At 42.4% G+C, this 25,589-nt stretch overlaps 1 protein-coding gene across 4 annotated transcripts in view; it reads right to left on the bottom strand.

The window, feature by feature from the left end:
- Positions 1-5,050: 5,050 nt before the first annotated feature.
- The window catches only part of BDNF (brain derived neurotrophic factor), a 40,895-nt gene continuing 20,356 nt past the window's right edge, over positions 5,051-25,589 (bottom strand). For all 4 annotated transcript variants that reach the window (XM_056493882.1, XM_056493883.1, XM_056493881.1 and 1 more), the window contains exon 2: positions 5,051-8,855. In XM_056493882.1, the coding sequence (XP_056349857.1) occupies positions 8,094-8,855 (762 nt within the window). In that variant the 3' untranslated portion in view covers positions 5,051-8,093. The remainder of the gene's footprint in view (positions 8,856-25,589) is intronic.

The following is a 25,589-nucleotide window of genomic DNA, read 5'->3' as shown; positions in this document are numbered from 1 at the left end:
TGTGAGGAGAGGCAGAGTTTTATCTCTGCAGCTTACACTTTGTATTTTGAACACAAATTCTTGTAATTTCCTAGTTACTACTCACAGTAATCATAGCTTTGGCAGAAAAAAATCTTCCCTGTTTGTGCTTTTTTTTTTTTTTTTTTGCATTGTTTTGTTTTTAAATATATGTGTTCAACAGAGTTCAACAAGAACACGTTGCAAAACACTGCAGGACCCTAAAGGTAAATCTCTGAGTGACTTTTTGTTGGGAGCTGGCAATGCTCAGGTACAGAGGTAGGAAAACCCCTCCTGGGTAATGACAGAAACCTCTGGGCACAATGATGGACACAAAGATGCAAAAATAGATGGTGCCACAGACCTGAACCAGAGCAGAGGGTCTGTGCTCTCTGTGGTGGAGGATGAAAACTGCTGGGTGGCCACTCTAGTGGTGCCCAAGTCCCCAGTTTTCCCAAGTCCCAGGGTGGGGGTGGAAATGGGGCAGTTTTATGGCAATTGCCTCCCAGACTACTCCTCTGCCAGTCCTCATCCCAAGTTTTTCCTGAGCTAAAACTGATTAAGTCCAGAATGACTTCTGCTAGATTTATTCTCTATTGATTCATTGAGTGCTCTATAATCCTCCAGCTAAATTCAGTAGACACTGTGCTTTTCAAAGGCAGAATTAGGCTCTGTGATTAAGGAAAAATTGTCCTATTTAAAGGAGAGAAAAACAAAAGCTTCATGAAAGAACATTTGAGAGGTCTCTGGGCTTGCAGCTTTGTTCTGCAATGCCCCAACTTACTGCATAGCTGGTAATTTCATTAGCCTTGCACCAAACTGTGAATTACACCATAATTACAGCCCTGTTCAGTACCTGATACATACCTTATTAGAGATATTGCACCAATTCTTGGGAACCACAGGCATCTGTGGTGTTATGAAGCACAGAACAGAGTATTATGTTTCTTAAAGGGAATTTATGAAGTGACCATTGCACAGGTAGTGGATTGCAGACCCCTAATGTCATCTCAGGCTACAGGAACCCTTGATTTCAGGATCACTTCATAGTAACATATTGCCTTGGAAGTTCAAGCAAGGCTTGAATAGTGCATTCACTATTTTCAGTGACAGCCAGGGCTAACTAGCTCATACAACTATGGTTTGCACTATTTTATCTTCATTGTTCCTCTGACTTTCCATGCAGGCAACAATTACAAAGCTGTAAAGGCGTGCAGAATTATGCCTGGAGTCTCTGGTTTAATTAGAGAAGGCACAGAAAAGAGCAGCACTGCTCCTGCTAACTGCAGGTGCCTTCCTGACAGATGCACAGAGGGATTTCAAGTGTTTGTCTGCCTTTTTGTGTCCCACACTGTGCAAGCTGAATTTAGCAGCTGGCAGAAAGAGTTGTGTGGTCCCTGGGCTTGTCAGGCCCACTGAAATAAAATATCTGACTGTCAAGGCCTCAGTGCATAGTCATATGAAGACTGCTATCTTTTTGGGAAGCTAAGGGCAATGCATGTTTTAAGGGAACACACAAACTGATGCTTTCCTTCCCTTAGCCTCTTCCAAGCTCTTGCCCTATTTTCCCCTGGGAGAACAAAGCTGCTGTTTGGCACATCAGGTGATGGGTTTCTCTTTCACTAGACAGCTTGTTTGCAACAAGCCTCCTGCAAACAGGGGCATGGCTCTTCCCTCCTGAGGCACTGAGCTGAGACTGCCTCTGTCAGTACCTAAGCACAGGGTCACCTACCCTGGGTCATGTCTTGCAGTCAGCCAACAAGCAGCAGTTTGGTAGCTGCTCCTGCACAGCAGGGCATGGCAGCTGGCAGCAGGATCTCTGTTTCCTGAGCTCTGCAGCTCACTGGAATGCACCAGCAGCCCTCAGCCAGGCTGAATGGGCATGTCTGAACCCACGTGCCCTGAAATGGGGAGCTGAGTGATCCACACCAGCACAGCTGGCAGCAAGGGGGGAGCTCAAAGCAAAATAAACATCATATGGCTGTTTTCAGTAGCTCAGCTGAAGCTGGTGAGACTTTGTAGCCTTCAGAATTGAACAGCCAGATGGTGGCACCGCCAAGACTGATCTACTCCCGCACAAGGGAATAGTGGTCAAAATCTGAACGAGCTGGGAGGTGATTTGACATTAAGTGACACAAGCACGTGTCACCTTGTTGCTGCAGCCCAGCACTGTCCATCATCTGTTAGCAGAGACCTGCTCCTGTATCAGCACAACCTTTTGGCTCTACCTCAGGAGCAGTAGCTCCCACGAGACAAAAAAAAAAGAGTATTAATTCCCAAGGTGATGCAGTGATTTTATTTTTTAATAAATACTTGTGTTGCTGAGACTGTTCTTGCTCACCATCTGGCTTGTGTTACACAGGGACATCAAGGACAGAGTTTTGCTTGGCCCAAGAATAAAGCAAACCAGAAGGACTAAAAAAACCAGAAAAGGTTCACAGTTTGAGTTTCTTGTAGCTAAGCAGGACTTTAGGTATGCATTTGTTGGTGAATGGCAAAGGTGGGGATGTCCAGCCTGCTCTGAACAGCAGTACCTCACCTGCACTTTGCTCTCAGCAAAGCTCACCAGATTTGTTCTTTTTATATTTCTCAAAGCTTTTTTTGGGTACATTTTGCCATTCAATTTTGCAGCTCTACCATGCCTGAGTAAGAGCAGAGTGTAAAATGGGGCGAAAGGGCCTCACTGGGCTGCTTCATGGAAGTAAATGGTGACACTGGCAGCACTATTTTTGTAACAGAAGCATGGTCACACATATTTTATAATGTCTTGAAATAACAGATTCCCAAGGTTGGAGTCCAAATATAGTAGAACTTCTATGAAGGACCATGTTGGGGTTAGAGAAAAAATGAGTCTCCCAGCAGAATGGTCTTCAAAGGTCAAATAAACTATAACTGGAAACCTTCTGAAGGTAATTTAAAACCCTCAGTGTAGATGACAGTTGAAGGAATATTTAGTCCACCAGGTACCTGCACCCCTGTTTAGAGCCTGAGCAGTTTTAAAGGCTGCTATAATTACCATAGCACAGGAGGAGACAGCTTGGTTTACACACATGAACTGCAGTTTGAACTTTATGGGCTTAAGCTACTCTACTTTTTTACTAAAGGGGAGGAAGGGACAGTATAAAGAAAGGATTCTTTTGGTAAAGGGAAATGTTTTCAGAGTGTAGACTCATGAGATGCCGTTTCTGGAAGTGCAAAACTCTGCACTCCCAGCAGGACATATCCTTCCTTGTAACCCATCCCCTTGCTGGCAGAGGCAGAAAAGAGGATTTAGGCAAGAAGCCTCCCAGCTCTGTGCCAAATCCTCCTCCTCATCTCTGAAATCCCTGCGTGAGCAAACTGGCAGTTGCTGTTCAGATGAGATCAGCAGTGTCTGCTGCAAGCTGAGGCAGTGGGGCACTCTCAGCAGCAGGGAAGCCCTTGCTGCTGCAAGGTCCTCCCAGGCCCTGCCAGCTCCTGGGAACTGCCACTCCTTGTTCCCTCAGCACACCGATCCTACACAGCAAGGTGGGGCAGCTGCACTAATGCATGGAGTCAACAGCACAGAGCAGCCTGAGCAGCAGAGACAGCAGGCAGCAGCAGCAGTGGTTCTGTAGCTAGATAAACACAGATTCACCTGCTGGCTTCAGTGTGGAGAACGGAGCAGGGCACAGGCAGGTTCCACCTCACCCCTGCACAGCAGAGCAAGAACCAGCAGCTGTGTGCCATCTGTCTCAGCAGAGAGGGGCTGGTGCAGCAAAGAGCAGTTGACCTCCAAGTGCTTTCTGCCACTGTCTGACAGGATTTAAAAGACTTGAAAGACTTTCCAGCAGCATTTCAGATTCCCCACGTGAAGCCAGATGCCGTGTGGAAAAGCAGAATCACTCCTGCTACCTCCAGTCCATCTCCCATAGGCATCAAAATAAAGCTAGCCCTTTAAATTCTATTATTTATAGCAACACCACAGTCTCTTAGAACCCCAAATGGCAGCAAGTTGTTTGAAAAAGCCAAACTCCACCTATAAAAAAAGTTCAGGAAAATAAAACAACTCCTCCTCCTCCAAAACACCTGCTACAGAAACTTCCTGACTTTAGAATTCCAATTCCTCCATAATGTCAGACATCAGTGCTCTTTATATTCACTCTAAGCAAGTGCATCAGTTACTTTTCCATTTCAATTGGCCTGCCAAAAGGTGTCTTCTCAATGAGGACCTAGTTAGGGGGAGGAGCCTGTGGAAGCTGAGTATTAGACCCACCTGGGACAAACTGAAATAAACATCCCCCCTCATTACACTTCAGGGTAGCCCTCTTCAAAAATCTTTTGCTGCTTTCTATTATTTTTTGCTGACTAGTTTTGAAGTCTAGCTATGGATTTTTTTTATTTTTTATTTTTTTGCTCCAAGTGAGAAAAGCCATGGAAATGCCTTTGTTTTCCCTTTCAGAGCTAGGACTCAGTAGAGTAGCTGGCTAGACTTCAGAGTTTGTGTTGGTGCTTCTCCCCCCACCTCCCTCCTTAAGTTATATGAAAGTTTTCTACTCATCATGAGGATTTATTGATTATTATAGGTCAATGGGACAATTAATTATACAGGCTTGGCAGTTGTAGTGGAGGATACTATTTTAGAAATGTTAAATCCAAGGAATTCCACTCCTAGTACTCTGCAGGGTCATAAATCAGTGCAGGGGATATAAATATAAATGACACCATTTAAAAATCAGGTACATGACTACAGCTATTGAGTTTGTGTCTCACTTATCCCTGAGTTACTAAGGGTAGAAATTCCCACCCCTTACATCCATTACACCCTTTATTTTATACTTGAGTAAAACCAGCCATATGTCATTCATGGGCTTTTAGTTCATGAGGACTTGTGTGCTAGAATTAAATGGAAATACATCATTCTGCAAGTATCCCCAGTAAATTCTTGCTATCCCCCCCTCCCAGTGCTAACTGTCCAGCTATGAAACAGGGGCTGCCTGCCCTCCGAGTGAGATTTTATTGCTAAAATAGAGTAAAAAAGGGTTTAAAACAAAGAACACGCATATTTATAGTAAAACTCAAGTTTGTTTTACAATTAGAGAAAAGTCACATGGTCCCCCCAAAACCCCCGTTTATATATATATATATATATATGTATTTCGAAAATATATTTAAAAATGTAAAAAACTCTAGTTAAACATATATTATGTTAATCAGTACACTTAAATATAGCTTAATTATATTTACAATATGACGCAGTTGCTTTTAAATTTTAATGCCAATTTCAGTATTTTCCCAAAAAAACATAAAATTATATAAATATACAATAAATATTTATGTTACACAAGATGAATAATAGAGAACAAGGCCACAGACATGAACTTACAGTTGCAATAGTCTTTAACACAGCACTAGGCCTGCTGACATGCATGGTTATACTTCTGTCACAAACAGACCACAGCAAGAGTTTAGTGATATAAAGAAAAACCAAGGCTCCCCTCTGTCTGTGCTAGCTACAACTGCCCAGGCTGTCCTTACCCCTCTGCACCTGCTGCTCCACCTTTACTGTGCCAGCTGAGGGTTTACAAGTAAAGCACACAGCCAGAGTTAACCTGGGGAAGTAGGGAACTTTATTTCTAGCATTATTTCTGCATTAACACTTCTCTTTTGGAAATCCCATTTCTTTGAACTAGTGGTTATTTTATTCCTGTGTCTGAATTAGACCACTGTCAGAACCCAGCTATCTTTGGTTTTTCTCCAGTCTCAATGAGTGATTTGTTTGTTTTTCACATATCAGCAACACCCTTTCCTTAAAAGCAAGCAAGCCTTGTTTTGAGAGAAGCCAACATTACAGCACTTCTCTGCTGAGAATAGCTCCTGAGTGATGCTGGGTTCACTAAATGCAAATTACAGTATGCACAGGTACTGCTCCCAGGGAATGAAATGGTCCAGTGGAAGGTGGACTTGCCCATGACAGAAATGATCTTTAAGGTCCCTTCCAGCACAAAACAGTCTTTGATTCTGTGATTTAATATGCACGAAGAACATCTTAGATGAAGTTTTGAGAATTTCAGTAAGGTTTTGGGTTGGTTTTGGTTGTTTTTTTTTTTTTTTTTTTAAATCCCCATCAGCAACTGGTGGGGAAGGCTGAAGTTTGAAGTTCAGGTGGGTCACACAACCCTCTCTTCTCACTCACATCTGCTGTGCACACAGCCAGTGCAACTGGCACTTGGACAGCCAGTTCTCCTCAGGAAGGGGCTGCCCTTCTACCTGAAGTAGGAAAAAATCCCTGATGTGAAAGGGTCTGTTAGCTTTGGGCATGGGTTTCTACCAGTGATGACATAAAATCAGTGATAAATATGCTCTTCAAAGAGCATTACGGGGGCCAACATATTTCTGAAAGCTTTGCCCAGGCAAAGTTTTAATACACACAGATTCCACAGCATTCAGAAGCAGATTATATTTTGCAGGATTTTCCTACTTGTTCAGCTATTTTTTTTTAATCTACAGGAATTACAAATATAGCACCAGCCTTCAGTGAGCTTACTAACAAGCTATTTCTGTTCTCAGCCCACTGTAAGGCAGTGCAAGTGGCATGCACAGCTCCCAGCCTCACAACCCACCCTTTTAGCAGTACTTCTGTCAGAGAGGGGAAGAGCAGAGCTAAGCACATCCCTCAGAGATGCAGCTCTGAGCGAGATAACCTAACTCCTCCAGCACTTGCTCTTCGTTTACCTCCAGAGGGGCTTTTCAGTGCCAATGTTTGTTTCACAGAATGAGTCTGACAGCAGAGGTAGAGCCACACCAACACAATGCTAACTGCTTTCTAGCAGCAGCAGTGCTCCTTTCTGTCTCGTTCCCCAGCTAATGCCCAGCTCCTTCAGGCTGTTTGCCCACCAGCTCTGCAGGCCTGGGGCCGAGCTCCTGCTCTCTAACACAGTGCACAGGCCACGCTCAGCACTGACTGCAATTGGGATAGCCTCAGTCAACCCAAATCCCTGGTATAAAATCCCACAATCAACCTGATTTCAGACCCACCATCACCTTTTCTAGACCCTTTTCTAGTGACACTCCCACCGTGCTTCACCAAGACATTTGATCCAAGCACAGTCTTTTATTATATGAAAATAATTGCTCTGAACACTATAGAATATTCTCTATATGACAAGCTCCAGTTCTATGGTAAGTGAAATATTTAAAGATCACAACCAATGTCCCTCCAGAGGGAGGAAAGGGGAAAAAAATTCTCAAACACAAGCAAACATGGTATAAGCAAATGCATGTCTCTAAAGACTGAAAATTGAAAAAGAAAAACAAACAACCAAAAAAACCCAACAACAACAAACCACCCCCCCAACAACCAAAACAGCATGTTGCCATACAGTTAAATAAGTGTTGTCTTTAAGCCTGAAGTTCAACAATGTGAAGTGGAAAATCACCATTCTTTTTCAGTTGCCTCTTTTTATTATTTTTTGTCAGTAGTCGGACTGCTATTGCAAACACCTTCACAACATACAAAAACCAAATTATTTTCTAATCCAGAATAAGGTAATGATTTCTTTCTTTTTCGATCTGATGGGAATTCAAAAGTAAAAGAGAAACAGTAAAACTATGACAACAGCACCTTGACATTGTTTTAATTTCAACGCTATCAGAAGTTAGAAGCAGTAAACATATATACTAACAGACTAAAGATACTTACTGTCTAAAATGTAAACAGAATGTTTTGGTTCAATTTATTTTTCTGAAAGAGGACCGTTTATCATTAATTCACAATTGAAGCAGCATGCAATTTTATTCTTTTTTTAAAAAATTTTTCATATTTTCAATTCTTGGCAACGGCAACAAACCACAATGTTATGGAGGAATGTAATGCAGACTTTTTTGTTTGCTTTTCTCTTTTTTTTTTTTTTTTTTTTTAACCTTTTTTCTGTCTGTTTAAACTTGTGCGCAAGTGACTATTGTTCCCCTTCAGGTCATGGATATGTTCAATAAATAGATTGTGTAACCACTGTACTGTATAAACTTCAGTCATACATGCAGTCCATAAAATTATTTTTTACCGAATAATTTACCCTGTTATGTATATATACAAATAGATAACTTTGTCTCAATAGAATCTATACAGCACGAACCCACTATCTTCCCCTTTTAATGGTCAATGTACATACACAGGAAGTGTCTATCCTTATGAAGCGCCAGCCAACTCTCTTTTTGTTATCCATGGTGAGAGCTCTCACGTAAGACTGGGTAGTTCGGCACTGAGAGTTCCAGTGCCTCTTGTCAATGCCCCTGCAGCCCTCCTTTGTGTAGCCCTTGGGGTTGCATTTGGTCTCGTAGAAGTATTGCTTCAGCTGCCCTTTGGGCACTGGAACTTTCTCCAGCACGGTGACGGTGGCCCCGGACATGTCCACCGCAGTCTTTTTCTCGGCCGCCGTCACCCACTCGCTGGTGCTGTCGCACACGCTCAGCTCCCCGCGGCGCGCCGGGTCCGAGTGGCGCCGCACCCGCATCGACATGTTGGCGGCGTCCAGGTAGTTCTTGTACTCCTCCAGCAGGAAGAGCAGCGGGGGTTCCAAAGGCACTTGGCTGCTCAGCATCACCCGGGAAGTGTACAAGTCCGCGTCCTTGCTCCCCTGGCTGGGCTGCATGTCCTGCTCCTCGTCCAGGAGCTCCTCCAGGACGTGTTCGAAGGTGTCTGCCAGCGACGTCAGTCCCCTGGAGCCGGCGCTGGGCCCATCCATGCTCTCCAGAGTCCCGTGGGGCCGGAGACCCGGGTAAGCCAAGCTGCCTTGTGCTCTCAGACCGGCTTCTTTCATCGGGGCAGCCTTCATGCAAGTGAAGTAGGAGATAACCATAGTAAAGAAAAGGATGGTCATCACTCTTCTCACTTGGTGGAACTGTTAAAACCAAGAAAAAGAAATTAACTTACAAGGTTTGGAGTAATAGAAATTCACCCAAGTAGTCACAAGGCTGTGCGCTTTCCACAGAGATGTTCTCCATGCAGTTGCAATTACCAGTGACAGAACATACTCTTGTAAGAGCATTCTTTAATTTAGAGTGTTCTTTAATTTAGAGTGTTCTTTAGTTTAGAGTGTTCTTTAGTTTAGAGTTTCAGAAACAGCGTATGCTGCACCACGGGCAACACTGAGCCCAGCAACTTGGTTCTTGCATGCTAAAATCTCTCTGTAGCAAGTATTAGATTAGATACTATGCAGACTCCTTATTTATTGACTAATTATACCTATTTCAAGTAACAGCAAAAGCAGAATGCTATCTAGCAATGCAACATTTCAGCAATAAAATATAGCTTCACAGCTATATTTGCCTGTGAAAGGCAAGACTTCCATTTCAAACACAAATGTAAACACTCAATTTTGAGCATCACTCTATGGCAGAAAATAGTTCATCATTCTGCCCACCAAAAAAAACCAAAACTGCAACAACTGAACAGCACCAGGATAAACTGCATTTGTGCTTTGAAAGCATTCTTCAAAACACAGGAAGCCATACAGTTCTGAGGTCTCAGCAGGTCAATTTCTCATCTAATGTAGAAGGTATATATACATAAATACAGGACAAGGAAATGGTCTGGAGCAGTGTACTAGGCTTGAGCTGGACAGACAGCCTGCATCGTGTGAATAGCATGGAAAGGGCATGCTGGACTACTGAGCTGGCAAGAGCTGTGCTGAAGTGACAGCGGCAGAACCACTGCTTGTACTTTTCCAGGGCCTGTTCTCAGGTGGGCAAAGCATTTATTTGTGCCTAGTTAGAGCCCAGAGGCCATAATGAAACCCAGCAGTCTGCCTGTTTCTCTCCTTTCTGCCTCAAAGTCTGGCACATGCTAAGGGTCGTGCTTTGATGTTTATGTTATGCTCATCTGTGTCCTCACTGAGAGGAGGGGTAGCACCAGAAAGGAGTGCTGGTAAGGAAACTCCTCACCAGGCTTGGAGTCAGCACAACTCACTCCTCTCAGGACTCCCAGCTGCTTGAGGCTCATATGAACTCTCTCCCAAGTGCTTTGCTAAGTCTCCTTAGGGTAGAAGTGGTTTCCTCCTCAAGTGCAGAGCAGATACTTCAGGTCCTGTTACAAGAAACGCCCCCAAATCCAGCAGTGACAGAGAGCTGTGCCTTCTGTCTGATCCCTAGCACTACTACAACGTCTATCATATCCAGTTGTTATTTTTTTACCTTCTGATCCCTCTTCTCACCAGTGCTGTTTGCTAGAAAGCAATGGCATTGTTCACATTTTTGAAAAAGCAGCTAATGCATGTTTCAGAGCTTGTGAAGTTCACTTGGAAGTACCTCATACTTGGCAACACTCATTGGAGAAAATACTATTTCTGTTTGCCAACAGGGTGCTATGTAAAAAGACTCACTTTATCTCCAGCAAACATGCTGTGGGAAATGAGTACTCTTATGACTTAAAATGGAAAGGGAATTTATCATAAAACATACAAACAAAATGAAATGTGCACCAGAAACGCAATGCCCAAAACGTGGGTCCTAAAGTACTTAGTGAAGGCAGGGTGGGAAGGGTTCAGGTTTATCTCCATGCCACCTCATCTCCAGGCCCCCACTAAACAAGATTTTGGCCAAGAATCCTTCCTAACCCAGCACAACTCTTCCTTCATCCCTCCATCTCTCTTCCTGTTTAATAGTGTTGTTGTGGCATAGATTTGTTAAGATTAAACAAACCTGACATCTGTGACTCACAGGAACATAGTGTTTGCTCTAGCCATGCAGAACATGGTTGGCAGTTCTTTTTTATGTTGGGACTTTTAAAACATTCTACAGGTGGTAGCATATTTCTTCCTCAAAGGGGAAGAAAAGAGGCCTTAGAAAGGTAATCACAAAAGGACAAAGATTGCTAGTCTTTATCAAATAAGAGACAAGACAATTCTTGTCTTGAAAATGAGTGTCTCAGCTAACATACAGATGCAGAGCCAGTGGAACAAAAAAAAATAATATTTATACACTCTCTCTTCAGAGAATTGTTTAATATAAAACCAAAAATGAAAAGAACCCCAGACACTCACATCACACTTTGTGGCCACCAGAGCAATGAACAGAAAACAGCTCTTCTGGCTCCTACCCAAGCTCCTGTTGTTTCTATCAAAGCAGTGCCCAGAGGTCCTGGCCAGCTCTTGACTCTGTAGGACAGATGTCTCTGAGCACTAGGCCCCCCAAAAAGCCTCCCAGAGCACAAAGAGGGCAAAAGAGGCAGCAAGCCAAGCACAGAGCAGAAGGAAGTCTGCGCTCATCAGGTAAGCACAGCAGCCAGAGCTGATCAGTTGCTTTTCAAGCCAGACAGGTGAACAAAGGAGAGAAGAATCCCTGGACCAGGCCACATTGTTCACTACTGCCATTGGGCTGTTCACCTTGCACAGATGTGAAAGCAGAATTGTGGCTGTGCAACTTCACCCACATGGACACTTCTCTTAAAAGGAAGGACAAATTGGATAAGCCCTCAGCATCCTCCACTGACAGCTGGTTGGTCACATCTAACAGTACTTTATATATCACATTAAATTTTCCTTAATCAATTATGCCTTCCATTTAGCAAGAAAACTGGTGTCAAGTTTGATCAATTTACATCCCATCCAATGACACAACCACCACTATCACCTGGGATGGCAAGAAATTGTGTACAGCTAGACTGAACACCAACAGCTTTTAGACAGGCATTACCCACATAGCATACTGATGATACAAGAAAACACATCTGCTTAAAAGCCAATCCTCTTCCTCCCATTTAAAACTGTAGAAGAAGATGTCAAAGTAGCTTTAGCAGCACAGATACAGGGAATATTACCAGCAAGCAACTGCAGATCAAACATCTCTGCAGGTGAGTCCCAGACTAAGCTGAACTCCAGAAGCAGAATGTAAACAGGTTCTTCTATCTTGACAGTGACTTGAGCACTATAGAGAGTCCTTAGCTTATAGTAAAATTATCAAATGGTTTAATTAATACAAAGGCATAATATCACCTGGGAGTAATATTCTATCACTTGGGAGATAGAGAGATTTTAGAGACCATAGCAATTTGTATTAGCAGTTGCTAAAAATCAGCTAGTTTAGCAGAATAAGATATCTCACTTAATGGGTAGAATTACACAACCTTCCAGCTATTGTTGAACTGACACATGAATGCGTGTTGGTTTTGCCTAGCTTGACTTTTTGGTGAGGAGGGAAGAGCCAGGCATAGAAGTGATTTTTTGTGTGTGTGAAGCTGCTAGAAGCTTCCTCCATGCCTGGCAAAGCCAGTTCGTGGGCTGGCTCTGAAAACAGACATCTACTAAGCCAACTGAAGTGGTTGGTAATGCCTCTATGATGACATATCTAAGAAGGAAAAAAATGCATGCAATTCCTCTTTCCTCCTCTGAGGGGCTGGGACCATGTGGCTGACAGCAAGGGGCATGATGAGCAATTCCCTGAGGAGGAGCCTGGACGGGATCAACCTTTCAGCACTGCAGAACTCTATATAAACTTTTAAACTGACAGAACTTGAGAACAAAGGAACCTCCAGCCACCAGTTCTCTCCTGAGCCAGAGAAAAGGAAAAGCTGAAGACACGTGAGGAGAAGATGACGGTGACAGCAAGGTCAGTGAAAGGAGGGAGGGAGAGGAGGTGCTCCTTCTTCTGCAAGGCGTGGTTGGGGCTGTAACACAACAAACTGTTTCCTGTCATTCATGAAGTGCACGGGGGGATGCACAGCCCGTGAGAAAAAGGTGCTCGTGCTGGAAAGCTGTGATCTAGTGAGAAACTCAGAGAAAGCAGGCAGAGAAAGAGAACCCTTGCTTCCAAACTAGAACAGCCCACCCTTAAAAGCACGACACCCCATGAACTGAGAGGACCCACACCATGTAGCTTGGGAAGACTGTTCCGCCCGTGGAAGGAACTCACGTTACAAGCAGGCCAGGCAGGACTGCTACTTGTGAAAATTAGAACCACTTTGGAAAAGTTCACAAAGAACTGCCTCCCATGGGAAGGACCCCAACACATAACAGAAGAGACTCCTCTCCCTAGGCAAACTGAAGAAAGGTTTTTAGATAAACTGACTAAAACACCCATATCTCCCTGCACTGTCAGGGGGAAGGAAAGAAGGGCTGGGGGCACGGGGGAGGAAAAAAGTGTTCTAAAGGTTTATTTCAATTCTCATTATCCTCTTTTAATTTTGTTAATAAAAATTTCTAGTACCTTTTAAGTTTTGAACCTATTTTGCCCTTAAAGTGTTTCTTCCCAATCCTTACCTCAACTCATGAGCCTCTTTGGGTTTTCCTTGCCCCTCCTCTGCTCAACTGCAGCAGAGGAGAATAGGTGAAGAGTTTTTTTGTGGGTGCCTGGCATTTAGCATCAAACCAGCATGGTTCCTCTCTATTTTAACGAGGCAGGACTAACATCCCAATAAACATCCCAATAAATATATGTAACACCATATAACAATAAATATGTAACACCAATAAAGTCACTGAAAACACTTTGGATGGCAGCTCCCAGTCCTTTTCCTCTCTGTTCCCCAACCACCAAACCTTCATTATATTGCAAAGATCAAAGACCCTGCCTGTCCTGTTACAGTAAGTGCCTTGTAAACACCAAACACTAACACACTGTGTACATCCTACTGATTACGAGCCAGTCAATGTGCCACCCTGTGTAGAAGGGGACCTGGGCTGGGAACAGGGGAGGAAACTACTTTCCTATTTTCCCAGCCTGCTACTTCCAAGCAAGGCATTGATGCTTTCTGTGTTGGGTGTATCCACCAGCACGAGGCCTTGCATGGAGCTGCCCCAGGATTTCTGTGCACAGCCATGCCTGAGGCTGTGCTGGAGACTGAGCAGCTGTTTCCCACGGAGGCTCACCAGTGCTGAGCTTTTCTCAGCAGGGGCAGCCTGGCTGGTAATGCATGTTCTGAGGGCAGCAGTGCAACTGAACGCCAGACAAACAGTGTAGCCATGACTACTTGTTGCAAGATGTGCACCCAGAAACATACAATAAAAAAAAATTACTGGTGTTACAACATCACTCTGTAGTTCTGCAATACACTCATTTTCCCTCCCTTCTCAGGTGTAGGAGGTTCAGCTCTCTACTCCACACCTTCTAGGAACAAGTAAAGGCTGCAACCCTTCTGCACTCCTGCTCAGCCACATAAAAGATGGAAGACCTCTCTAGGAGAGGAAGTCTTGGTCCTATTGCTGTCCCACTAACCTGTACACCACAGATATATACCAGCCCCCCTGAGAGCAAGCCTTAAACACTCCATCAGAAATCACATTTGAGACAGCTTTGTGAACACATCCATTCCCACAGCCAGGAGAATGCCCCTTCTGCTTCCATGGCAGTGGTGCTGTAGCAATGCAGAGCTCACCCACTGGACCCCATCTCGGGAAGATGTGACCCCCTTCATACCCCAATACACTCCATACAATTACAGCTGGAGTAAGGACTTGTAACTGTGGCAGTCATCTCCACTAATGGCAAGCAGGCTCATTAAATGAAGGTCATGTCAATTATCTACAGCTACTTTGCATATGCAGTCAATTACCTTGCTGTACGATTTATTTCGGTATTTGTATTTAATGAATACACCAGTTAATTGTTTTATTTCATTATTTTTAGTTACTTTAAGCAGAAATCCAGTAGTTTAACAGGTTATATTTCCAGCAGAGATACCTCAGGAATAACTGGGAACATGTACTTTCTTTTCTGCATCCCAATATGTGCCACGTGAGTTGAAATAACTTTCAGTAGTGAATAGATCCATGCTTTCATCTCCAGAAAGGAGTGTGTGGAGGAAGATAAAATTAGCAGCAAGTGACATTCGTTTTGTGCCTTGCTATTTTCTAAGATCTTTACACAAAAGTTCAATTTACTAAGTCCTACTGAATGCCACAGGCATGAGTTTCTGCTTTATGCATCATTACCACAGTGTGTGAACAGATATCAAAATGGGATGCATGTCAGCACATGATCTGCAAAGACTAAATGTACTGAGAACAAATAGTATTAACCTTTATCACATGCATAACTGGATGTCTGACACACTCTACTTATCCTTGAGGCTATTTATGCAGCAAACTATATAATTACATTTTATTACTGCAAATAAAGCACCCACCCCCCAATACATATACATGCACACCCAAATCCAATTTGTATTCTTGTAAGTTGGTGCTTCTCACCAGGAAGAATAAACCTATTTTATTTTTATTCTCATGTTGGTTTTCCCTGAGGTAATGATATCTACTTAGTCTTAATGCCAGAGATAGCAGAGACTATGAAGTATTTTGAAGTCCAAGACAAACAGCAAGTAAATTTACCAGTAGTGTTAACTTTAAGTACAACTTTTAGAATGAGAAATTTGCTTTTATCTCACGTTGCTAAATACTGTCTGTGGTACGCTTCTGAGAGCAAAGAAGCTCCAGCAATGTCTATACTGGCCCTGGAAAAGCATGCATCTATCTAAAGCATTTTTTGTGGAGTTCCAAGGTTTTATTGGACTCTCTCCTCAGTACACACAGAAATCACAACTTCAGACAACCAGAGGTAAGAAAGAACCCAAAGAAAATAATGGCAAAGTAATAATGCCATGACATCACAGTCCTGATCTTTCACAGAGCCATGTATCAGAGCTGCCTACAAACTCTGCTTGCACCTTTCTAGACACTCAAACAGCTCGCTTCAAAGCTCTGAGTGAGAATTCAGCTGCTTTAGTGAGCGCAGAATCATTGCTAACACAGGTAATTATACTTAAATTAAGTGCAGGACTACAAGGTGTTGCCAGCAGGATCTCTGTCAGACAGGTATCAGACCCAGTCTGCCCATACCAGTAAACAGGAAGGATGAATTTTGACAGTATGTGCAAGTGGAGAAATAGCAGACCAGATTCACAGAAGTTATCACAGGTTTTCAGAGAGATGACATCCTTAGAAGAGATGTGCACTTTTTTTATACTTTGATAATGGGAACTGATGATGAGCCAACAACACATTTACAGCCTTTCCAGCTGTTTGTACAGCATATCATATTTGGGGCACTCAAACTGCACAGGAAGTTGTGATTCCAGCTGTACACAAAGAAACTTAGCTCCCAAGGGAATCTGTGTGCCCCTGTTCATATCAAACACAATATGGTTCACCACAACATTTTTTGCCAAAATTTCATGTTGAGATCCCAAGGTATGCAACGAATGTACTCCACAAATAAAAACACTACCAACAGCTTTATTTCTGCTTTTGACAGGATCATGGTTAGAGTAACATGCTGCACTTCTATTACTCTGTCACAAAAACTGTACAGTAGGAATAATACTTCTGAGCCCAAAACTTGTGCATTAGCAAATTCCAATTTCAAAACTGACTTCAGAAAACTGCATTTATCTCTTTAGAGTATACATCAAGGTATGCTCATGCCATTCCTGTGGTCATTCAGAAGTAACATGAAAGCAATTTCTGTGAAAGGAAGGTTCACCTATAGAATAGGGTACATACCCCCCGCCAACATGAAACCAATCCATTAAGTAATTACTCCATGCCAAGATATATCTGGTTCCTCCATGGAGGCAGATAATTACAGTTCTCTGAAATAATTTGCTTCAATAGCCACTAGAGCTTTATACAATGCTAATTCAACCTGTGTGCAAAACAACATTAAGGCAGAACCTCAGACCTTTGAGCAGCATCTGTAGTTTGTCTTCTATTTCAGTATGGCTCTTCGGTATGAAACAGTGCACTGAATCATGACAGGACTAAGCTATTCTGCCAAGTACACACATGAGGCTCACACAGAAGTCAAGGATAATTGGCACCCAAAGCAGGAACACAAGGGATCATGTTGCGTGCAATCTAGCGTGAGTTGGATTCCTGGAACAGTGACATGTGTCCAGCAGCCCTGGAACAACCCCGAAGCTCCTGCACCAGTTGAGGCTGGATCTCACACAGTGCCTATCAATGACTGAACAGCATGCAAAGCACCCCACAGCAGCAGCTCTGCTGCTGGAAGCTTCCTTGGACCTATAGAACAACAGGCACCCAACAGGAACATAAGCGAAGATCTGCCGAGGAAAAGAAACTGTGAAAAAGCAAAATCATCAGATGGTGCAGTTAGCAGTGGTTTGGGAAGGCAGTGCTCTCACTGGGGTGAGGGGAGGAGAGCAAGGGCTATACCCACTTGCTGCAAGACTCTGAGGTGTGTGGCATTGCTGTAAGAGAACACCTTACTTCTAGCCATAGGCAGTATTGAAATGCAGCTGATCAGCACACTGGGATGTGCAGAACCAGAAACCAGAATGGCTTGTTGTGAGAGCCCTGGCAGCTATTAACACTACTCCTGCATTTGCTAGTGGTGTTCCAGTCATCTTTTGGCTGGCTGCCCTTGTGTGTGGATCTCTCTTGACACATGCTCAGTCCAGCTGTCAGCACAGCATCTCTGTGGAAATCATTTCCGTACACAGGGCAAGGAATAAAAGCTTACACTGAGGTAGCAGAGCAGTTTCTGGAGAGTTCAAGTCCCAAGTTCCATGGGAGCAGAACCAGAGCAGAAGCAGAAATGTGTGGGTTTGCAAAGTCACCTCAATCAATGTTAACAGAATAACAAGGACTTGTGTAACAATATAAGGATGTGCTCATTGGGAATCTAATCCACTTCACTGGGCAGCCAGCCCTGCATGTCCTGCTGTGACAACAGCTTTATCTTTGCAGATAACACTATTGGAAAATTATGTGAGTATGTTAACATAACTGTATTGAGAGCACTCTGGCAAGAAGTGCTCTTTCACCAATGATATTTTACAATGACAATGAAACTTGACACAGATTTCAAAGCATTACAGTTTTCACTTTTTATTTTTTTTTCCCCCCACCTTCTAAGTGGTTTCACATTGAAACAAGGCTTTTGCACTTGCTATGGCTGGTACTCTATCCCTAACCTATCCTAAAATCTGGGGGTTAACTTCCACTAGATTCAATGGAGGGATACACAGGGTCACACTGCATAACCAGTATGCCAGCACCTAAGACTGACCCAAGTAAGCTCTTCTCCTCCTCCACCCTTAGGCAGACACCAGTGCATAGGCTTATGGACTTACAACACCATATTTTTCCCTTCATTTCACAAGCTCCATAGAGATAAAGGGTTTGGAGTCACTAGAAGGGGTGAGGAGGTACATCTGGCAAAGATGCAAGGGTTTGAAAACAAGCTTCATTAGTTGTATTGCTCAAGGTACAAACATTTAATGGAACATATAGGGACAAAAAAGCCCCTGCAGTCTTACAGGAAAAATTAATCCAGCTCCTGCCTTCTCCCAGTTGTATAATGGTGTAATTTCTTTCACCAAGGAGTGTTGCACTGTGATTTCTGTGAATTACATTGACATTGGGACCTTCCCTTCCCTAATTAAAAATGAAGTTACATGGTTCCTGACTTTTCATACTTGCCACCAGATAGAAAAGATTGTGGCATCATAGGGAATTATTTCCACAAAAATTCTTGGAGTTCTTTGAAGTGCTAAGTTCCAGGTGTGTTCTGGTGGACACAGTCTCTGCCTGGTATAATTCCACTGTGTTCCATTCATAGATTTATATCAGTTGCAAAGGTGGCCCAGTATTTATGTGGTCAGAAAATCAGATGGTCACAACCTAAACTATAGCGAATAGCTGTATCAGAACAAAATGTCACAGGTTTCAGCAAAGCAGCTTCCTCAGGACTCCTGAGGGATGCACACATACTTGGTAATACAATTTAAAGAGAAAGGAAAAAGCCTTTCTAGGTGTGCAGGCTAGCTCTTCTCTTCCCTCACTGATTTAAGCAGATAAATAGCCTAGACATGCCTCTAAAGAGAAGTATGCAAAATCCAGCCCAACACCACCTCATGATCCTCACTTGGGTGTCCTGTTTCATGCACAACCCCCCACTGAAGAAAGTGGCTTTGCTGCCAGCAAAGCACTGTTCTCACTCTAAGAGCCCTTAAGCTCCAAAGGGTAGGTTTGTATATGAGATTTCAGTCATTAAATAAACACGTCTCTAGAAAAACTTCAATACCTGTCCCTTCATGTAAGCAGATCCCACTATGCTGCAGGGAAGGACAGCTGCTCTTCTAACAGCTGGGGATGGCCATGAGGGAAGAGAAAGTTAAAGCAAGAAACATTAAACTACACAATTAGTCTTGGAAACAGCTAAGTATTCTCCCTCTGTATCTCCACAACATAATAGACTAGCTATAGAAGTCACCATCCTATTCAAAATCAAAAGCAAAAATGTCATACCAGAGATTATTAGTAGTTAGAGAGGAAAAGAGGTTGCAAAAGCTAAGAAATCTGGTACTTAAGCTGTTGTGACTCTCCAATTGTAGAACATTTTTTGGAGAACATGCTATCAAAGCCTCCAAAGAGCATTGCTTGCAATGAATCTCAACATACTTATGTGAGAAGGAACCACATCAGAAACCATGTTTTCCTTCTGGGTAGCCTAAAGCCCACAAGTATTTTAAACATTTTACCCCAGATTGCACAGCAAGTCACTGCTGAACCAGAGAACAGGGGAGTTCTTGCTCAAAATCCCTCAGCTCAGCCACTACACATGCCTTTACCATGTGTACCACATGCATATTTTGCTAATCTCCCCATGGCAATTTAGATGGCTAACACAGAAAGATGCTGATGAAAACCTTCAGGGTATTACTTTAAATACATATGCTAGCTCACTTCCATCTGTGTCATTATTAGTTCCTGACTGTAGGTTAAGCATACGGCATGTTGTCACGGGCCTAAGGTGAGGTGGCAGAAACTCCTGCTATTGCCATATGGCTTTTTGTTTCCTCTTTCATTTTCCAGATTTAGCCTCACACTCCAGTTTGGGGGCTCAACCACTACATAACAAGGGGTAACAGAGAAACAAAACTAGTGTTAAAATATAAATATCTTCACCATTAAAACCTCTAAGTTTGATTTGAAATGCAACACAAGTTCCTATCTCATCCAGACCAGAGACTGCTTTTACCTGCAGCAAGATTATTATTAAACTCAGGAAAGACCTATTCCCATAAAGGAGTATTATTGCCCAAGCAGGTATTTACCAACCCTACAAACACAAACCAGGCAGCTTTCAAGGCACCTAGGGTCATCTTTAATTTGGATTAAATGGAGAAGAGCAAGGCTATGCCTACTTGTAATATGGGTAGCAGCACCATAACCATCAAAACAATAAAAGGAAAAAAGATTACTGAGTTCCAATCATTTTTTTTTTCCCAATGCACACCCACAGATCAATCTTTATGTTAAAATACCAATGGCTCAAGACTGTCCTTAAAAAAACTACAGGTCATGTTTTGACATATGCCTGAAGATGACAAATGACAAGACATGCAGAGTATCAGCAGCTCCCCTGCAGCCATTTTCTAGTGAGCACAATTTGAATACTAAAAGGTCTGGTGCTGCTTTGCAACTGAAGACTTGCTCCAAAGTGTTTAATTTAAAGTAGACATGGAAGTTATTTATTGTGTTTTCTAGGTCTCACTGCATACCTGTCCTTCCATTAGCTAAAGGCAGGGGAAATGATTTATGGTGTTTCCAAGCACGAGAGTCTGTAAGTTTCATAAGTTACAGGAATCAGAGCAGGTTAAAAAATATACAACCACTTCCATGTTGAACAAAATTGATTAAGAACTAGGTGATATGGCTTCATGCTTGAGGTTTATGGAACTTCAAGATGTTGATTACAGGTTTGTCACTCTCAAAGGCAGACTTCTTTGGAAGCTTAGACTTCTAACTAACTTATTCTTAAATGTTATTTTTGCCTTTTTTTTTTTTTTTTTTAATGGAGGCATGTGGAATTGACTCACTTATTCTTTTGCAACAACCTTGTTCATTGGTGACATTCCTCCTACTTTTGCAGTTGCAATGGCAAAAAAGTTTTGCACGGGGGATAGCAGAAATTTATCCTTAGTGCAAAGCCAAGAGAGAAAAGGACTTAAATGAGTCTTTCAAGGAAGGCAGCTTTATTCCTTGTTTTAAATTCCTGTGCCAATCATTAGCTTTTAGGGGCAAAACTCATTTTCAGATGTCTCTTGCTAGTCAAAAAACCTGTACATCTGTGCTAAGGCGTAAAGAAGCACGTGCTTCTTCTCTTTGCACCATTTCATTGGCATCACTTTGCCAATGCCACACCAGTAAATACTCTGCTGCTGTAATGACATGTGAAGCATCCTTCTTTGCCTCACATAAAATAAGAACAGTCCTTCCACCAGTCTACAAGGCACAAGCTGACAACAACAAAAAAATCATGCCATTGACATAAACAGTAGTGTTTATATCTGGAAAAGCAAAAAGGCAGAAGTTCAGATGTGTTTATTTCTAGTTTTGGTTCAGCCCATTATAACGATAAAGGGTGGTCATGATGCTCAGATAGCTCACCACAGTTTCCTGGCACGGGCTCTGCTTAAATCACTCTTGCCAGCTTCAACTTGTTATTGAATTTGCTTCCTTCTCACACTGGCTCTCAGTACAAATTCTATCAAAAAGCGTTTGTCTCTCAGCATTTATGGCTCAGTCAAACTGGATAATCAACTCAGAAGGAATGTAAATAGCAAGTGAAGATCCAAGCCTTAGTGGAGGCAGCCAGCAGGCAGAATTACCTAGAAATACTACAAAGCAAGTCCTGTCACTCATCCCAACAGTATCCATACACTTCTGTGGTACAGTGACACTTATGACTAAGGGGAGAGGTTGGCTTTACTAATCCAGCCTTTCAATAAAGTTTGGATTTCTTTTCTTCTCAGTGTATCACGTACTAAAAACTCAACAAGAGCACCATGGCTAGTGTAAAGATGGATAAACTAAACCATATGGATACTAGATGTTGCACCAAGCTTAAAAAGAAAATGGCATAACAGACTAAGGAATCCAGAGATCATAACCTTTAATTTCTTGATCTTGATGAAACAGCATTTCTCCAGGAGCAGTGTTTAAAAAAAACAGTGTTTAGATCACATTAGATAAGGCACAATATGCATTAGAATTGGCACAAGATTAAGCTTAACTCAATTTTAAAATACATATAGTACAGGATTCTGGGTTGAGTCCTTTACATATGAGCATATAACAGCATTTTGCTCAAGGTTTTGCCTAGTTCAATTTTTTTTTTTTTTCAGATTCCTCCTGCATTTATGCAAAGCCTACTTGTAACTCAATGCACAAACTGGAAAGGTTGAGGCTGATGTGGAGCTCCAGTGAGCCAAGGATAGTTTTTAAAACTCTACTTTGGTATTACAGCTCTCCTGCACCCTGATATGGCATCAGCAGTTTGCAGTTGCCTCCTGACTTGTGGCAAATATCCCCGTATCACAGTTTCTCAATTTCCCCACAGGAAAACACTGTTCCCTCAAAGGTTTTGGATTAAGCTCTTATCACAATATAATGTACCCTGTCAGCCTTCAAATATCTTAAGAAATTTCAAAACCCACCACCTGGAAAGTTATACAGTACATGCAATTTACTAAGGATTGCATTTTCAGGGCTCTGTGAGACGGTATTATCAGCTCCAGGTTCAGTTGTGTTGGTCTGCTTATTCCAGTAGGCATTTGATAGCTGAGAGCTAGCAGTTATTAAAAAAGCCCTAAAACATACTGTGCCTCTAAGAGTCAAACAGAAATAACTGAACATGAGATTATGAGTTCAGGAGGTAAAAAAGGCTCATTGTTTCCCTCTGTAATCAGGAAGCAAATTAAGTAGGGAACACTGCTTTTCTCTCAAATGCAGAGGAAGAAACTGCTATAGCAGGTCGATGCACAAAACACACACACACAAAATAGGAGCAGATACTAGTGTATTCCAAGTTGTTAGATTTAAGGTAGCAACATATAGCTACATATTCAACTTAACTTTGAAACTTAATTTTTAAATTGAGAAAATGTTGAATCTAGTGAAACCAATCCAAAGGCTGCTGAGTTGATACATTTGGGAAAATCAGATTTTTTTTTTCTATTCCCGCAAATATATACTAAAGGACAGTACAACAAGTAGACTTCAAAGATGGGATAAGGAAGAAACCAACCTTCAAATGAACTGAAATCCTTAAGGGACTAATTCTCCATTGCATTACTGGTGTAGCTTTACAAAGGCCATGAAGCCTCAGCAACAGCTGTACCAAACCCTTATAAATCTGACTTGCAATACTTCTTTAAGTGTAGTCTAAATTAAATCAGCAAATGATCACTGAAAGTGATGCTTCTTTGCTTACCAATTTAAGCCACATAAAGACTCTCTATAAAATTTAGTTACCTGCATTACTAGAACAGGATTCACAGGTAATCATCAATTACAGGGCTAAAAAAAGTCTGCACTCATACACTAAATTGATACTGTGGAGTAAGGACTGGGATTAACTCATTTTAAAGGTGCAGGCTCCCTTGCTGGAGACAGCCCGAGCACCCTATGTGGTTCCTGCATCTCTAGGTGGCAGTAGCTGCTCAGATTTTGAGATACTCTAAGATGCTTATCTCAAATTCAGCAACCAGGATCCTTCCATCCTCCTAGAACTGACTTTCCTAACGAGAAATGTGACCCCCTCCCCCATTTTTTCATAATTTATAGTAGTCTGTAGCTGACTCACAAGGATTTCTGCATTTTCCTAACCAAGTACACAAGAAAAGAAATGAACTGCCAAAGGATTGAGGTAATTTATAGCGTAAAGCATTGAGAGCTTCTAGTCGATCAAAGGACTCAGAGAAACAAATAGAAGAACAATCATGCCTTCTGTTCTCTACAAATGCCAGGGCCAGAAATAACTGTCCTAATTAACTGGTTTCAGAAACTGACTTCCCTGAAAAATACAATATTCTTACCAAGGAAAGTATCTAACTGCTACAGCCTTATGGCAGCTGCCAGAAGGGCATGAAAAATCACTAAATGAAGTTTCCTTTTGCTTCCATGGTACTCATCTTTAGACAGCTGTATCTATTCATGGTGCCTAAATTGTGCTGTAAGGGGACATTCCACCACCACTGGTACCAGTGTTACCAAGAATTACAATCACATCAGGTTGGTATATCCCAGTCAGCCCTCTGTTCACTAGTTGTAAAGGGCAGACATTGTACCCAAGATGAGGCTGTCTTTTACTTTTTTTCTTGTAAGACTGTCTCCTGGTCAGTCATGTCCGTGGCATTTCCAGTGTTTCAGACTGTTTCATGTTCATTGTTGCTGTTGGGTACAGCAGTTGAACTCCACCAGTCACAGCTGCCTGATGGTTATGTCCTGAATGTTGAGACGGAAAGGCTGAGCCTGCCCCTACAGATCACCTGCACTTTACACATAAGACTGTTTGCCCTGCTCTGCATGGACAACTCCTACAAACAGTGCTCCTCACTGGACTGCTCAGCACCTGGAATTGATAGCATGCAAGTTTAAGATGCCATGGCAGAGCTGCCTGTATGCACTGCATAGCAAAATCCATTATTTACTGCTTATGTTACAAGAGCACTGGTGATTTCTTGCTGGCTACCAGAAAGAGAAGACAGGCAAGGCTATCTCTGCCCTAAAGAACCTGCAGTCAAAGATAAGACTGAATAACAGATGGATAAGGAAGCAGTAAGATTTGTGAGTTGACAGACAGGGGACACAGCCTGCCAGCCCCATCACAACTCATTTATCAGGCAGTTCACTCAGCACACACCTGTGCTGCTTCCTAATGGTGTATCACAGCACACAAGAGTTGTTACAGAACCCTCCCAGCTGGAACTGAAGACAGTAGGTTATTGGTTAGCACTTCATTTCAGCAACACACAAAAATAGCCTCAGCTTCAGAGCCTTTAAAAGCTTCCTTTTAAAGGGTGTTTACAACTAAGGATTACCAAGAATGCCAGTGTATGAACTGATCTAAGAAATGATGGAGAGTTTCCCAATTAAGCAGCATTTCAGCTATTTAGCAGAAACCAAGTGCTCACAACATATGCTTGACAGGTCAAGACAAGTTAGCAATTAGCCTATTAAAAGCACATATCCTTCTCTAGTGGAGCCTCCAACAATTCACACAATGCCTAATGTGAGGTTTCTAGTGCAGGCACGGGGCACATTGTTAGAAGAACTTTTCAGCCTTTTATACAAACCAGGAAGGCAGGTATGAGAAATACCTTTTTTTTTTTCTTTAATAGGACCATACTTATTACACAAGTCACCCAGTAGAGTGACTTGTTTCTCCTTTTCATGCAGTGCTTACCAGTAGAAGGGTTGAAAGGGTCTCCTACTTCCAAGATGCTTGTGACCTGCTTTTATACGTGCACTCCCTGAATTATTATCTGAGCAAAATGTGCAGCTTTTGTGTTTTCCTTACAGCAACAGCAGAGTAAGGGTTGCACAAATGCTACAGCTACTGCACAGACTTAAGTGCAGCCACTTCCAGCTCAGCACCATCACATATACAAAGCTTTTAAGCAAAGGCACAGAACCTTATTTTCCCCTATATTTTTTTCACATTAATGAGCCTTTAAAAACCTTTGCATCCGTGCACTACATTTTGTAGTATTCCAGCATATTGCAGCACTTCCCAGGCACTACTCTTACAACATAATGCCTTGGTGCTTAACAGCACACTGCTTGAAGTTAGACTGAACTGAAAAAAGTGTTACTCCATCCAAGATAAAAGTC

The sequence above is a fragment of the Oenanthe melanoleuca genome, chromosome 5 (genome assembly GCF_029582105.1).
Source record: "Oenanthe melanoleuca isolate GR-GAL-2019-014 chromosome 5, OMel1.0, whole genome shotgun sequence".
Classification (NCBI taxonomy): Eukaryota; Metazoa; Chordata; class Aves; order Passeriformes; family Muscicapidae; genus Oenanthe; species Oenanthe melanoleuca.
Note: the sequence above shows the minus strand (reverse complement) of the source record. Positions and strands in the feature narration are given on the sequence as shown.